The 13,151-nt window shown below is 44.9% G+C and overlaps 1 protein-coding gene across 3 annotated transcripts in view; it reads right to left on the bottom strand.

Moving 5' to 3' along the window:
• Positions 1 to 1,253: 1,253 nt before the first annotated feature.
• Positions 1,254 to 13,151, bottom strand: part of Atrn (attractin) — a 151,679-nt gene continuing 139,781 nt past the window's right edge. For 2 of the 3 annotated variants that reach the window (XM_076570657.1, XM_006984562.4), the window contains exons 27-29: positions 11,654 to 11,761; positions 9,422 to 9,536; positions 3,769 to 5,787 (exon numbers count right to left, since the gene is read on the bottom strand). In XM_076570657.1, coding sequence (XP_076426772.1) covers positions 5,663 to 5,787; positions 9,422 to 9,536; positions 11,654 to 11,761 — 348 coding nt within the window. In that variant the 3' untranslated portion in view covers positions 3,769 to 5,662. Of the gene's footprint in view, positions 5,788 to 9,421; positions 9,537 to 11,653; positions 11,762 to 13,151 lie in introns of all 3 variants that reach the window. The other variant, XM_076570659.1, reaches the window with a different exon arrangement.

The following is a 13,151-nucleotide window of genomic DNA, read 5'->3' as shown; positions in this document are numbered from 1 at the left end:
GACCTTGGGGCAGCTATAATCAAGCTGAGAATGAGGCAAGATAGAGACAGAGGGATTATGGGGAAATGGGCAGGGAAAGGAACCTTATCCTGGAGTCTAAACTCCCTCATCAGCTGAAAAACCAGAATTCAAGGAAAATTAAAAATACTTGCTGTAGAAGTTACTGACACAGTTAATATTCCTCTCTCATACACATTTTTGTGTTAAAGTAACAGTAAGGCTTAAGGTCTAAATGGGTATGATTTTGGGTCTGTTGTGGAATATTCCTTTACACTGTGTAGAGATGTGTCACTGTGACTGGTTTAATAAAAATCTAAATGGTCAATAGCCAGGCAGGAGGGATAGCAGGGACCTCTGGATAGAGAGAGCTCTGGGAAGAGAGGCAGGGCCGAGAGCCAGCAGAGGAAGCAGGCTGGGCAGGACACAGGAAAGGTAACGGAGCCATTTAAAGGGGGGAGATTAAAAGATGTGGGCTGAGTTTCACTTCCAGGTCCTACAAGGAGAGAACCTGTTCCCAAGAGTTGTCCTCTGACGTCCACTGTGTGCTGTGACACATGCATCCCTCCCCTCAACAAGTAAATATGCAGTATTAAAAATGTCCTGGATGGTGAGACGGCGCATCAGGTAAAGGTACCTGCCACCAAGGCTGAAGACATGAGCTTGTTTTTCAGGCCCCAGAGGGAGGACCATTTCCATAAGTTGTCCTTTGTCCTCCACAGGCACGCTCTGCCATGTATGATGTGCTCACCCACAGGCACGCTCTGCCGTGTATGATGTGCTCACCCACAGGCACGCTCTGCCGTGTATGATGTGCTCACCCACGGGCACGCTCTGCCATGTATGATGTACTCACCCACGGGCATGCTCTGCCATGTATGATGTGCTCACCCACGGGCATGCTCTGCCATGTATGATGTGCTCACCCACGGGCATGCTCTGCCATGTATGATGTGCTCACCCACGGGCATGCTCTGCCATGTATGATGTGCTCACCCACGGACATGCTCTGCCATGTACGTGCTCACCCACAGGCCCAGTCACAAATAAATGTTAAAACAAGCCTTTATATCCCTTCCTAAACTCTGCTTCATAAACTCTTGAGTCACAGTCCCTAATCTCGGGTAGCCCCTCAGGCTGCCGAGGGCGGAAGGTACAGCTGTCCCTGTCCCCTCACTGCTAATGTAAGAATACACTGTAAATACAGAATATGACATAATCAGCTCTAGCATTAAACATTCCAAACAAAAGCCACATTTTTTTTACCAGATCTACTTTTATTTCAGAAGGAATTTTGCATTATAGTATTTACTTTTGTTTATATACAAGTGCTTCACATTTGCATTTAAAATGCAGACCCCCTTAATTCTCGTTCCTGATTAAATTAGCTGTTATTTTACAATACAAAAAATACCAAAAATTGCAGTCCTAAATGTATGTATAACACCAACAATCCCAGCAATTAAATAGTTTACAATACTTACTCCATATTTACACAGTGCAACAGATGCTAAATTACACATATTAACAGACTAAGCTTGGGTCAAAACAGACAAACAACGAACTGCAAATAACCGTGAAACAGTTCTAGAGGCTGAATTAGTTCAGCAGGCTTTCCTAGTGTTTTGTGCAGAGTCCAGGTCTAAGAGCTGCTTCCGGTTTTTGCCTTCAGGAGAGAAGGTGCCAGTTTCTCTGCACTTGGGAGGGCACCCTGAGGGCTCCCTGCAGGCGGGTGCCTAGCTCCAGAGGTTCCACACAGCCAGAGGCCATGCTGACATCTCATTCCAAAGCTGTGCTGGGCCCCCTAGGGTGACAGCTGTGTCCAAAGATCTGTGTTTTCACCCCAGTCACTGCCCTAATGTTAGCTTAGCTTAGAAGTGTTTAGTAAATATTTGTTCAATTAAAGGACACCAAGGATCAAAGGTGTTCATAAAAACAGCACCATCCCCCAAGGAAGTAAATCACTCCCTCACTCTGTACACTCCATCGCGCTGAAGGAGGATGGGCATCGGCAGGCTGTGGCATCTCCTACCCAGGGTGTTCTGTTCTTGTTTGTCCAGTTCCCTAATGAGACCCCATCTTACACTTCCAGCCTTCCAGATGTTCTGGTATTTTCCTTTTGCTGACAGTCTTCTTACAGGTTAGCTCAGCAGGCAATGGGCTGCTTTCTTGCCACCTCTCCTGGACTTTCAGACCCCTCTCCAGACTGTGTAGGGAGACCAGGAGGGGGACAGGAGGCTGAGGTGTAGGGAAATGGTGCTATTCATTAACAAATGAGCCCTCCCACCCCCAGTTTTCAGTATAAAAAGAAAATGGTTCTCAGAAATGTCATTAAAATTTTAGACAAAGCTACAACAGAACGCGGCCTAGAGAGCCCCTTTGCAAGGTCTGATGTTCACAGGTAACAGTCTTTGACTTTATAGAGAGTAACATAACACCTCAGGACCAGACTGGTCACCCTACAGAGATGCCAGAAGTCACAAGGAGCATTGGAAATGCACAACAGTGACGAACACCTGCTTCCTGAGTTCTCATGTGTACCACGTGTAAACAGACGCACCGCCTGGCTCTTCATGGGTTTGTTCGTTTGTTTTGAGACAGGCTCTCGCTATGTAGCCCAGGCTCTTGAATTCTTTATTTTTGTCTTACGTGTACTGGGTGTTCTGCCTGCATGTTTGCTGTGCACCACACGCATGCAGCACCCGAGGAGGCCAGGAGAGGGAGTCAGATCATCTGGGATTGGAGTTACAGTTAGTTGTGAGCCACTAGGTAGGTGTTGGGAACTGAACCAGTGTCCTCTGCAAGAGCAGCCAGTGCTCTTAACCACTGAGCCGTCTCTCCAGCCCCCATTTCTGAATTCTTGATTTTCCTGCCTCTACCTTCTAAATGCTAGGATTACAGCTGCGAGTCACCACGCTTGCTCTCTTCCTGGGTATTCTGAGAGCTGAATCATCAGAGTTACCTAATGGGCACAAGGCTACTGAACACACCAGCATGGTGGTACAATGTGTGGCCTATCAATGGATCAGGGCCTGGTAAGATGACTTCTCAGAGCTTGGATACCCAGTATATGGCACAGAAACAGATTAGGTGAAACTCAGATGTTAATGTTTAATAAAAAATACATTATGATACTTTTCTGTTTTATGTACACCCTGAATGTCTCAACATTCTGGACACTACTGTATAGTTATATACAAGTGCAAGGTCAGTGTCTTCATGACTTTTTATGTACATGCTCTCTCATGACACACAGTTACTGGGTTGAACCCCATTGCTCTTGGTAACTGGCTCTGAGCTGAGCTCTTCTTCCCTGCCATTCCCTTCTGCTTCAAGCCTGAAGGGAGCTGTTGGCTATAAAGGAGATGCAGGTGAAGATGGCTGTTTCTCCATTACTGGAGCAGAATTAAATGCCATTTGTTTCTTCCTGTTCAAAGAATAAACAATATCTCTAAGGGGGAAAACATAAGCAGGCAGGTGGGTGCCACGGTACATATTATTTCAAGGTGTGGGACTAACATAGAAGCAACTTCTTTGGCCAAAGAAATTTGGTCCTTTGAGCAAAGCAGGGGAAATTCCCTTGTCTTGACCAACCCCCAGGCGGGGCTTCCCTCTTTTTTTTTTTTTTTTTTTTTTTTTTTTTTTTGCCAAGATTCCCTTGGGTAATTGTGGAGACTAAGGGCCACTGCAGATGCTTATAGGTGCTGGGTTTTGTAGGGATGTGGGGAACTCCTAACCGCATAGGGAATGAGATTGGGATCTTTTTCGGAACTTTCTGTCCTTTAATAATTATGTGAAAAAACAGTGTTTTGAGAGGTGAGTCTTACAGCAGTGTGTTTGTGCATCCATGTTTTATGATTCAGCTTGGATATATCTCTCCAGGAGTGTCTTGGTGGGAATGGGGTTAGTGCTGGCCTTAGAGAAACACCTCCTCTCTCGGCACTACATTTAAAGGTGAAAGGCCGCAGCTTTTGTTCTTTTGAGTGTTCACTTCTCCAAATTCATAAACGTGAGCACTGCTGCCTGGAGGTCTCTCCTAGTCAGGGAACAGCAGAATCACAGGCTATGGAGCAGAAGAAAGGCGTGAGGCTGCTGCATAATGCTGGAATACTGAGCACCATAAGTGGGGAAATGCAATGTCCAGGCCGGATCCTGGGGCACAGAGCAGAAGACTATTCACCCCTCATATGTGGTCATTTTCTGTTTGGAAGAGGGTCTTGTCCTTCCCCTCTCCCCTGTGCTTTTCACCCTCGTTAGCATTCACTTCCTCCACACAGCTACCAGCTGGGGCTGGGAGGAGGCTGGGCCAGTCTCCACTTGGGAGAGAGAAAAGCAGCCCTTTGCAGGTTCTGAGCAGAGGCTGCCCCAGTGCAAGGCATCACCCCTCTTCTAGTGTTCACCCCATCAACCTGTGGTGAACCCACAGGCTCAGAGGGAGGGGCTGCAGGAAGACAGAGCCAAGTGTCCCACACTCAGTGCTCTTTTCTGCTCGAAGAGGCACATGGCATGAGTGAGTACATTTCTGTGGTGCCTTGGCAGAAGGAACCCAGAGGGCTGACCAAGCATCAGGCTTAGACCAAGCACTAGGCTGGGGCTGGAGGGTCATTCAGTCCCTATTGCTAGTCTCTATTAAATGTTTCTTGGGATGAGAATTCTTTTGCTGGCTGCAAATTAGACTTTAGAAAAAGAACAAATTGCAATGGTAGTTACTTAAATTTTACAAGAATGTAGGAATAGAATCATGTAAAAACTTAGGTTTACTAACTTTCCAATTGCTAGATCTATTTAAAGTCTAGGCACTTAGTGTGTGTGTGCGCACGTGCGCGTGTGTGTTTGTGTGTATGTGTGCACATGTGCAAGAGAGTGAGAGAAAGAGAAGGAAAGAATGAATTAAAATTAAATTAATCAAGTTGCTAGAGAGAGAGTTATCTATTACATTTGTTTATATTCTAACACAATTGACCTTAACATTTAAAAGAGCCCCCTTTGCTGGGCCTGATGGTGCACGCCTTTAATCCCAGCACTTGGGAGGCAGAGGCAGGTGGATCTCTGTGAATTCAGTCCAGCCTGATCTACATAGTGAGTTCCAGGCCAGCTAGGGCTACACAATGAGACCCTGTCTCCAAAAAACAAAACAAAACAAGGCCCCCATCGATTATACTTTGATATGACTTCCAAAGAGACAGACCATTATTAATTCTCAACTAGAAAAAAGCTACTTCCTGGAAGAGAGTAAAAGCACATCTTATAAAAAGACAGCAGGCTTCAGATGAGAACAATTCATCCGAGGAGTGTCGAAAAGACCATGCTGGAGAGCTGCTGACAGAGGTCAGCACTTTTGCAGTTGAGACTCCAAGAGGAGTTTCCACAGAGGACTTCAGCATCACTTTGAGCTCTCACTGGTTCTATGCTGGTCTCCTCCACTCAGGAGTAGAGCAGCTCATTCCTGGACTTGTAATTAAATTATTTCCTATGCAAAAGTAAAAGGTTAGATGCTGGACATCGACGGGATGAACCATCAAAACAGCTTGTATGATCATGCACATGAGGTGGATACTTCAAGGGTTTCCAGTCTTCTGCTTGGCACCTGCTTCCTGCCTGCACCCTCCCCTGTGACGCTTGGCAGACCACATGCCCCTCTGTGAGAAGAGTCCCTGGCCCAGATTCAGATGCAGGTTCCAGGCTGTGCAGGGGGCTGCTGCTTCCGGTTTCTTACTGCCCCTGACTTCTCTTTGTATACTATTGGCATCTGCTGAGAAATGTCCACCAGGGCACTGGCCACAGCAAGACCTTGGAAGAACCCACAAGAAGGGACACATGTCACGAAGGAGCTTACTTTAAAAAAAATTTCAAATTTCCTTTTACATTTCCATGGTGAAAGATAAAGGAAGGTATTCATGGGAGTCTCTCCATTTCACACACACACACACACACACACACACACACACACACACACACACACACACACCCTTCTCCATCTGGGTAATGCTTTCAGCTCCATGTTCTTGCAGAGGTTATTCATGGATGCCTAACTACTCATTTTTCTCTCTTCCACAGCAGATCACAGAAGCATGTGCTCTGCCTCAGGGTAGAAGCAAGTGGAAGAGAGTGCAGCCACACTCGGAATGTGCACCTCTCCTGCCTGCTTCCACAAGGCGGCAAGGAAAACAGCACTACTCCACAGTAAGAGGGGCTGGCTCAGCACAAGCTCCTAACATCTTATTTATTTATTTATTTATTTATTTATTTATTTATTTATTTATTTATTTATTTATTTATTTATTTATTTATTTATTTGTGTGTACCATGCTGTACATGTGAAGCAGAGGGCAACCTTTAGAAGTTGGTTCTCTCCTTCCTTCCACCTTGGGAATTCTGGGGATCTAGCTCAGGCTTGTGAAGACCGGATATGAGTTCCTTTATGGGCTGAGCCTCCTCACCATTCAGCATGACTTGTCTTATATCTACCATGGGCGATGCTCAATACAGTGTCCTGGGCTAGGTTTTAGAATGAGCAAGGTTCTTTACCTCTCATGTGGCAGTTTCCTTATGTGTAAAATTGGGCTGGGATAAGAGCATCACAAAGCTTGTGTTTAGAGTCAAATAGCAAACTGATGTAATGCTTCAGAGCACACAGCAATTATCAGAATCTTTACCATTTACTCTCACAAAAACTCCCTCTATTGGCTGTTCTGCATTGATACAATAAACTTGGCATTTAGCAGAGAAATCAGCATTCCAGGTGCGGTGGTTTAAAACAAAATGATCCCCAAAGGGAGTGGCACTATTAGGAGGTGTGGTCTTATTGGAGTAGGTGTGGTCTAGTGGAGGAAGTATGTCATTGTGGAGGTGGGCTTTAAGGTCTCATATATGCTCAAGATACCACTGAGTGTCTCAGAACATTTCCTGTTGCCTGCAAGATGTAGGACTCTCAGCTACTTCTCCAGCACCAAGTCTGCCTGTATGCCACCATGTCCCATCATAATGATAATGGATTGAACCTCTGAACTGAAAAGGAGCCACCCAATGAAATGCTTTCCTTTTAAGAGTTGCTGTGGTCATGGTGTCTCTCACAGCAATAGAAACCTTAACTAAGATAGCACAGAAGTTGGAATCCTAATACTGGAGGAAGTGGCTAGTCCATACTCAGCACTCTGACAAGGCTGCTTTAATGAGCACAGGTGTAAGTTTGTTAATCCACTCTATTGGGCCTGTAAAGGAAGGAGGCAGGGACCAGTGTCTGGTACACAGTGAGAACTGTTAGGACAAAGGCATATCCAGGTGTTCTGCAAGTACATAGAAAGGGATCATTAAAAAGAAGATGTAGGTAGTGGTAGAGCACTTGCTTAGCATGTACCAAGCCCTGGATTTGATCCCCAGAAAAGAATTTTAAAAGTCATGGGAATAGGGGTTCGGCATGATGACACATGTTTACAATCCCCCAGTAATGGAGAGACTGAGGCAAGGGGATTAAGTTTGGGGCTAACTTGTGCTGCCTCTAAAAAGAGCACAGGAGGACTGGCATGGATGACCCTCCTGATGGGGTGGGATTCAAGAAGTGAGGAGGGCTTCGTGAGGGTGTCCAGAGGGTGGAAGCCTTTACAGAAGTAAAGGATGAAGGAAAAAAGGTCACAGACCTATTGTGCCTCTATGTCCACCAAAGACCTTGTCTTTATGAAGCACCTACCAATGTTTGCTGAGCTGGGTGAGAGCAGGAGACACTGGCCAGACCGCCAGGTCATAGAAGACTCTGTCCTCAGTGAGGCTAGCTCAGAGGCTCAATGCCTGAGATGCCAAGGGAAGATGAAGACGGTAAACCCTGACTTCATCATACCTAAGGCTTCCCTTTTGAGAACATCATGGATTCCTTGTATTCTGCCAGGGAACTGGAGGCCCTTCTGGAGAGTTCATGAAGGGAACACAGAGTTCAGGGCTGGACAAGAATAGAAGTGTACTACCCTACTAAAGTCAAGGTTGTCCTGGCCAAGGCAATTCTAAGCCCCCAGCACCACCCGAATGTGGTCTCAAATGTTCACACTGCCTGAGACATTCCTATGCAAAACTTCATAACAAGATACCCCAACTGCGTTCCACACTGCCTCTGTGTTAAAGTAAGACCTCTTCTTTTGGGACAGGCTCCCACTTTGTAGCCCTGGCTGGTCTGGACCTCACTATGGAGCAATCTTCCTATCTCTGCCTCCAGCTTTAAGACAAGGTTTATGTAAATTAATGATTTACATGTTTGATGGAAAAGTATAAAAGATATTGGTAAAATATGTAGTAAGCTGTAAAAATATAAATTGTAATGAAAAAAGAATAAATGGTAGATTTAGCAACACCCAAAAAGGAAGAAAAATCCCAACGTATAAAAAAGTATATGGTAAAAAATAATTTCTCCTTCCTATTCCTGCCCCAAATCAATAACTAGTACCTATTTCCTGTACAGATGCTATTTTAGGGAAAGCATGCTGAAGAATAAGTGTTTGTAATAAAAATGTGTACATAGCTGTGGGTGTAGCTTGGTTAGCAGAGTGTGTGCCACGCATGCAGGAGGCCTTGGCTTTGATCCTCAGTGCCTACCTACTAACCCTGAGGTGGTGGCACATCTCAGCACTGGGGAGGGAGATGCAGGATGATCAGACAAAGTCATCCTTGGCTACAAACTGAGTTTAAAAACAGTCCAGGTTTCTCTCCTTCCAAAGCCTATATAATTATTTACATTAAATTGCAAGGAAGGGCGGGGGGGGGGGGGGGAGGGGAATGACAATTGGTCTGGATTAGCCCCGTAGAACTATAATTAAAAAAATCTACTTGATGTTGTTATAATACTCCTTTATGCCTCATATTTAAAACAGTAAAGAGCTGGGCATGGAGGGTAGTACTCTGGAGGCTGAGGTAGGAGGATGACTATGAGTTTGAGGGCATCCTGGGCTATGTAATGAGTTCTAGTCCAGTTTGGGCTGCATAGCAAGACCTTAAGTAATATGTGGAGCATGCCTAGAAATATCTACTTGGGCAACACACACAAACTCTGAGGACATGGCCAGAAGCCAGGGGCGTGAAGATGATTAGGAGGAAATAAAGGAGGAGAAAGCCCACATTTAAGGTAAGAACAAGTTTTTTGTTTTTTAAAAGAAAAGGGAGCAGTAGAGCCAAGGGACCGGAAATACTGGGTGCAGAAGGAGGTGTGGTCTGAAGCATGAGTGCTGAGGAAGCTGTGTGCTGTGAGGAGTGCCCTGGACTTCCACCCCAGGACAGACGTCAGTGTTCAGAACACTGTTTAGGGACTATGGGATTATTTCACCAAGCTCTGCCAGACACAGCACCACTGTGCAGTGCCCACACCGGGTTCTTCTCCAGGAAGAAGTGTCTGAGGCTTAGCTCCTTCACAGACCCGTGTCTGTCACTGCCTCCATCTACTCACCTGACTGACCAGGAGGAGGGATTCCTCCCAGTCCCCGAGGGAGCCTCACGAACACAGAGAGGACTGCAGCCTTGTTACCAAAGCAGGGCTCCAGGGCGATGGGCTTGGGGACAGTCTGGAGGAAGAAAACAAGAAGTACCTTCACTGACCCACACTTCCGAGTCGGGTGCCTATAAGGTAACAAGTTTGGCTAGGAGAGGTTTCCATAGCACTGTTCCAAAGGGCCACATGAGTGCCAGGGAGAGGCCCGGGTCAGCAGGCTCTCTCTAGGGCGCTGGGTTGGCAGTGTGTGTCTGGTGATCTGCTGGGCAGTCCTGCACACTTGGCACAAATAGAGACCTTGATGTTAAGGAGACAGTTGTCTGTTTTATAGTCAAATTTATCCCATGCATCTTTCACCCACTGAGTCACAGCCTGCTGGGTCTAAGAGCTTGTGAAAGGCAGACAGCTCACCAAATGGATTCCTCATCTACTTATTGGATGCTTTGGCTCTGGAAAATTTATTCATTTTCTGTTGCAGACTTTATTTTTTAAAAAGTATTTTACAGGCTTGAGAGATGGCTTTGATAGTCTTATAAGAGATTCATTCTCTCTCTCTGCACCTATCTAGGGGCTTCATGCATGCTATGATTAACCCTTCATAATGAAAAAAAAAAGTAAAATGGAAGTGTGTTTTAGCTTTCTCCATCTCTAGACTGTTTTGTAATGTTGAAAAACTGAAAAACTGAAATTCTGGACTACTTATTAAACAACTTTCTGGCAGTTACTATTTTATTTTGTCTCAATGTATTTGATTAGTCTTGACACTTTGCATAAATTGAATGATATAGCATCTTTCACTTAACATAATTTCTTAAGGCTTATCCATGTTGTAGCATGTATTAGACTTTTCTTCCTTTTAAAGGATAAATAATTTCTAGTAGCAATACATTACACTTTGCTTATCTACTCACCCACTGACAGGTACTTGACTGCTTTTCCTTTCTAGCAATTATGAATGTGCTGTCATGAATACTGGTATATGAAGAATCCCGTGTATTACATTTTTGTATTGTTTTTGTTTACTTGAGACAAAATATTGTTTGGTAGCCCAGGCTGGCCTTGAATTTACGGTGATTCTCCTGCGTCTGCACTCCACTGCTGGAATAACAGGAATGCACCACCATACCCGGTCTATAATTTTCCAGTGGCTACATCATTTTATAGTTTACCAACAGTGCACAAAGATTCCAACTTCTAAACGCTGTGATGTATGGTGTATGCAAGTGCATGTGTATGTGTTTACAAGTGCAGGTATGCATGCAGCACATGTGTGCATGGAGGTCTTTCTCAGTTCTTCGCTTTACTTACTGAGGCAAGATTTGTTGCTGAACCTCAAGTTCCCCGATTCCAGCTAGTCTAGCCAGCTAGATTGCCTGGGAATCCTGTCTCTGCCTCCTGAGTCCTGTCACCAGACCTGCCTGGCTTTTACTTGACTTCTGGGACTCTGACCTCCACTCCTCGTATTTGTCTGGCAAGTACTTTATCCACTGTGTCATTTCCTCAGCCCTGGAAGGGTCTGAAAAAATAAGGGGGGGTTGACAGGTATAGTGGCACACGCCTTTAGTCCCAGCACTTGGGAGGCTGATGGCGCTCTGATTCAAGGACAGCTTAGTCTTTACATAGTGAGACCCTGTCTCAAAAAACAAACAAAATAAAAAGCCCCCAAAACCAAACAACAACAAAATGAAACCCAAAGTGTGTGTGTGGGAGGGGGGGCAGGAGTAATTAATAGTAAATTAAGTGTCGCTTGTTTTCCCTCACACCCCGCTTTAATACGGGCTCTCACTCTGTAGCCCTGGCTGTTCTGAAACGATACACAGACCAGGCTGGCCTGGAACTCACAGAGATCCGCCTACCTCTGCCTCCTAGGTGCTGGGGTTAAAGGTGTGCGCCACCACACCTAGTCCAATTGAGACATTTTCAAATAAGAACTTTTAAGTATTATGCCACAGAAGACTGAAAGAAGAACAAGCATGATTTCCATGTTAAAATCTCCTGAACATGACTGACTGATGACATGAACCAACACCCTGAAAAGGAGAGCAGAGCCCCTCACAACCTGGTGCTTCAGCTGACCGCTAGAGACAGAGGGTAGCAAGAGTAATGTGTGGGAGCACTTGCTCTCTGGGGTGCCAGACTCAGGCCTGAGTTTTGAAAAGCTGTTGTATGGACTTTTGAACCACTTCTCACCTTTATACTTCCCCCAATAAGATCAGGAGGCTCTTCATCTGTTTCCAAGGCAACATTTACAGAAGCAAAGGGGCGGCTGGCCATCTGTTGCATCTCCCGAAGAAGTTGCTAATAAATAATATAGTATGTATTAATATGCTGAGTGCTGAGATTTTATGAGTCAATACTAGACATTAAAGATGCTGCACTCTCCCCAATTCAAACTGATCAGATTCAAAATGTTGTTTCTGTGACAGCTAAGGTAAACTGGACATGACTAGGCACCGGGTGGCACAAGGTATTAAATTCTGTTAGATGTGGTAACACTACTGCCTTTTTATAAAAAGTCCTTACCAGTAGAGATATAAGCTAAAATTGTGGCGGCTATAATGATATGGTGTCTGCTGGTTGAATATATAAAAGGATAGAAACTTACCTCTTTATATCTCTGTTACTAAAGTCAGTCTAGCTTGTTTTGTGTCAAAACCTGAACCAGCCATTCCCAGAGCAACGACAACAATAAGATGTGCCCCGTTATATGGGTGAAAGGATGTGAGTCTACTCTCCCCTGAGAGAGATCTACGATGAAAACACAAATAAATGTGGAATCACAGAATAGAACAAGCAGGGCTCTGGATTTAGGGAGGGGTGGATATGTTAAGACAGGTGTTCCAAGTATCAAGGCTTCACTTTCTTCTTTAAATGTGCTTTGTGTGTTTGTTTGTAAGACAGGGTCTCATGTAGCCTAGTAGCCCAGGCTGGCCTCAAACTCACTGGAGGACCCTGAACTTCTTATATTCCTACCTCATGGCTTGAAATGTGTTTTCGTATTGGGTCAGATACTAAAACATATGCCTCAAATATGGAATGTGGGCACCTCTATATCATCAACAACATGAGAGCTCTTCTGAGGTTATGCCATAGAAGACAAACAGACCTTGCTTCAAACCATCTTATAGGAGGCAGGGTTCTGAGGCTGCATAGATCATTGTTCTGTTCTAGAAGGGAATTTTTATGTTAAAATATTTTCTTAAAACCCAGCAATAGATTCTCACTGTTACATCCTAGGGGCTGCTTCTATGGAGGGAAAATCAGCCATACTTTACATCCTAATACCTTCACTAATCTGCTGACCCCTCCCTTAAAACATCCATAAATGTAAGGAATTGCCTGTGTTCTGCGAGATGCTGCTCAATATTCTATCCTAGCCTCCTTGCATTATTAAAGGGCCTCACTAATGACCTCATCTATCTCAGCACATCTCTTTACTGAACCTGGAAAGAATCTCCATTTACTCAGCCAACATACAGCAAACCTTGTCTGGGTTCTGTGATACTCTAGGTGCAGGGTCACAGGAAGACAGCTGCTACCCTACTGCAACTCCCATTCTAAAACCTTCGCCAAGAGTACAGGGGGTAAGCTGGGGGCCTGGGATGCAGCAAGAATGCAAACCAGCATCCCAACTGGGATCAAGTCATGACTGACCTTGTGTATTTAGAATGGTCAGATTCAAAGTTAT

This window comes from Peromyscus maniculatus, chromosome 4, assembly GCF_049852395.1.
Source record: "Peromyscus maniculatus bairdii isolate BWxNUB_F1_BW_parent chromosome 4, HU_Pman_BW_mat_3.1, whole genome shotgun sequence".
In the NCBI taxonomy this organism is placed as follows: Eukaryota; Metazoa; Chordata; class Mammalia; order Rodentia; family Cricetidae; genus Peromyscus; species Peromyscus maniculatus.
Note: the sequence above shows the minus strand (reverse complement) of the source record. Positions and strands in the feature narration are given on the sequence as shown.